This window comes from Mus musculus, chromosome 6 (assembly GCF_000001635.26).
Source record: "Mus musculus strain C57BL/6J chromosome 6, GRCm38.p6 C57BL/6J".
Classification (NCBI taxonomy): Eukaryota; Metazoa; Chordata; class Mammalia; order Rodentia; family Muridae; genus Mus; species Mus musculus.
The window spans coordinates 39,612,331-39,615,660 of record NC_000072.6 but is presented as its reverse complement, the minus strand read 5'-3'; the positions used below and the strand labels follow the sequence as shown (position 1 = coordinate 39,615,660).

General features: G+C 37.4%; 1 protein-coding gene across 12 annotated transcripts in view; it reads left to right on the top strand.

Moving 5' to 3' along the window:
• The window catches only part of Braf (Braf transforming gene), a 122,428-nt gene that overhangs the window by 109,998 nt on the left and 9,100 nt on the right, over positions 1 to 3,330 (top strand). For all 12 annotated transcript variants that reach the window (XM_006505358.4, XM_006505355.4, XM_006505353.4 and 9 more), the window contains one exon: positions 1,376 to 1,529. In XM_006505358.4, coding sequence (XP_006505421.1) covers positions 1,376 to 1,529 — 154 coding nt within the window. The remainder of the gene's footprint in view (positions 1 to 1,375; positions 1,530 to 3,330) is intronic.

The window sequence follows — 3,330 nt, the reverse complement described above, 5'->3', positions numbered from 1 at the left end:
GTAAGAAAGACATCCTGACACCACAAAGTTACTCACTGCATAATCTTCATATGCAGCTTTTTAGTGTGATGCAGGGAAGTGGAGGGATACAGTTTGGGTTTTGAGTTGGGACCCTGAAGGTCCAGATGAGCAAACAAGGCAGTGACTTTATGAAGGCTGAAGGAGTTTGAGATCCCAGTACAAGCTCTTTATCAGGGCTTTGCATTCGTCCTACAGTTCTCAAACTCTTCAGAAGTTATTCTATTTTACTTTGTGTCTGAGTGTTTTGCTTGCGTATGATGTGTGTGCCATTTGTGTGCCTGGTGCACCTGGAGACTGGGAGAAAGGCCCCCTGGGACTGGAGCTGTAGCAGCTGTGAGCCATGGGAACCCTGCTATCTCGCTACCCAGAGTTCTCAAACCTTTGATCTTCGAATCCTTTCACAAAAGTTCAAATAGTTAACAAAAATAACATTATGAGTTTATAAACAATGGAAAAAATGAACGAGAGTGGTCTTGATTTCGGGTTTTTCCCTATTTTTATACCAGTAACGCACTTGGAGTCTCTGCTTTGTACTCATTGTGCCTTAGTAGCTTATACTATGTTGCCTCTGACCATTTACTTTTCTCCTTACACTTTTGACCAGGGGTCATTCTTGATGGTTAAAAAAAAACAGATTGTACATTTTCTTTATGCTAGATTTTTAAACTTTTTTATGTATTTATTAAATTTTTAATTATATACCTATATATTATTTTACTATATATTAATACTATGTCATTAATTTTGTTGTTTTTTAAATTATACTCATACTATAACTATATACTATATAAAGGGTCTTACTTCAACTGACCTGGGACTCAGTTTGTAGCCTGGGTTAGCCTGAAATTCACAGACATCCACCTGCCTCTGCCTCAGTGGGTGCTGGAATTAAAGGTGTATGCTACAACACCTAACATCATCTTTAAAAAGATTTGTGTGGCAGTATGGGTGTGCATGTGTGCATGTGCTGAAGTGCCTAGGAAGAAGAAAGGAAGGTATTCTGTCCCCTAGAGCCAGAGTTTTAGGTTTGTAATTAAATTTTTACTTACCATTCATTTCAAGACTAGTAAATGATCTGAAATACAAGCAAACACAAACTGAGTGACGTATTCATTCATCTGTGTATGTATATAAAGCCATTGTTACTGGGCTAGCTAGCTTTTTTTACTTTTGTGCAGGTGGGAAAATACCCAGTTTCTCTTTGTTCATCAATCAAACAGAAAACAATGCTCAAGTAGAATCTCATTCTAAGTATGATGAGCTCTTAAAAATTTATCCTACCCAGATTTTTATTCTGCACTCTGCTTTTTCTTGTCTTCTGTTTTGTCCCCTTCCTCCCCCTTTTTTCTTACAGATTCTCGCCTCCATTGAGCTGCTGGCCCGCTCATTGCCAAAAATTCACCGCAGTGCATCAGAACCTTCCTTGAATCGGGCTGGTTTCCAAACAGAAGATTTTAGTCTGTATGCTTGTGCTTCTCCGAAAACACCCATCCAAGCAGGGGGATATGGTGGGTTTCCAGTCCACTGAAACACCCTGAGTGAGACATTAAAGTAAGGTAGCAACAAAAACAAATGAACAGGTTCCCTTATATTTAAATTAAGTAGGATACTCTGTTATTTACAGGTGAGCCAAAGAATGTTTGTGTTTAAAAACTTAGAAATTGCTTTCCAAATCTTAGAATTATGCTGAACATTGAATTTTCAGCATCAATTCATACAAATGCACAAACACTGCAAAGCATTTTCAGCGCCCCTTCCAGAGGTGTTTACCTCCTATTCTGAGTTTGTTTTCTTCACTTGGCCGTTCCAGTTACTAAGCTCGAGGTTTCTCTCAGTTTGCTCATGCAACTCTCTTTATTAACTGTCATTTGTCATAGGGACTCCAGAGGAAGGCTTCCCTCTGCCTGTTCACAGGTGGGAGGTACACAGTAGGCTAGCCTCTGTCCGCTGTGCGAGCTGACAGATAATAGCCAAATAATCCCAGCCTCATGCTTTCTATTTCCCTCTAGGCATTTCTCCTTACTATAGTTTAGAGTGTGTGGAAGTCCTTTATTTCCTTGAAGAAATAGATCATTTCCTTTAATAAATTATGAATGTGAGTGCCAAAAATATCACATTGGCACATTTGACATAGGTAAATGACTTCATGTTGGATTTTAGTGGAGAAGTATAAGTTAAGGTTCTTTTTAGATGATATTTATATGTTAAAGATGGCGACACGTGTAAAAGTCAAATTTCTTTTGCAAATGCCTTGCCCTTTATTCTCACTTCCTTCCCCAAAAGAAAACTTTACAAAATTATGAGGATCTTTAAGGTGTTTGCTCTTTGTTTCTGTTTTACTTCTTTAAATAATTAGTTACCAAACAAGCAAGTGATGGTCTGTTAGGTTATCAGGTTATCCCTGCCTTCTTGGTGGACTTACAGCCGTTACTCAGCCTGTGTCTCATAAGCTTTCTTGTTGATAGTCTTTGTCCAGAAAGATCCCAGCCATGGTGACCAGCCAATACTCTTCTTGCATTCCACAGTGGCATGTACCTCTAATGTTTACATTTTTATGTATAGAAAAATGAGTGTGATATAACCATGATGAAGTATAACTTTCCTGTGACTTAGAATCTAAAAGCAGAAAAGTGGAATCATGTGGTCTTTAAAAAAAAATCTCTACTTTATAGTCACCTAGAAACCAAAGCCTATTGATACTCAGTTACTCAATTTAGACTTATGATAATGCTTAAATAAAACCCAAAGCAAAAATTACTCAACAGACATTATTCTTACATACATGTTATTCTCCTTTGAAAACAATAAAGCAGAGAATTGGGAAAACTTTAATGATAATTGAGTTTGTAAGTACCACAGATAAACTTATGAAATATTTGCTTTCCCCACACTGTTAGATTTCATATAAGGAAACTGCCTGTTAATTATTATGATCTACCTTTTGTCCCTCGTTTGGATAAGTAAGAAAGCCATTGTAATCTTACATACTGATTCATGGTTCTAAATATAAGAGAACCTTTCTCATATAAAAACAAACAAACAAACAAACAAAAGAAACCACCAGCACAGTGGAATTGGGGGTCACAAGTTCAGGGCATGACTGGCTTACATAAAGACCCTGTCTCAGAAAACTTAGGACTGGGGACATAGCTCAGTGGTAGATTACTCTATAGAACGTGCAAGTGTTTGCATAGTGTTTGATCACCAGTATGGGAAAAGGAAATGAGAAAAAAGATATAACACAGTGTGATATATTAGAAGCCATCAAAACTCAGGATTTCTAAATCTTTGGTGCCATAAAGATGAGTT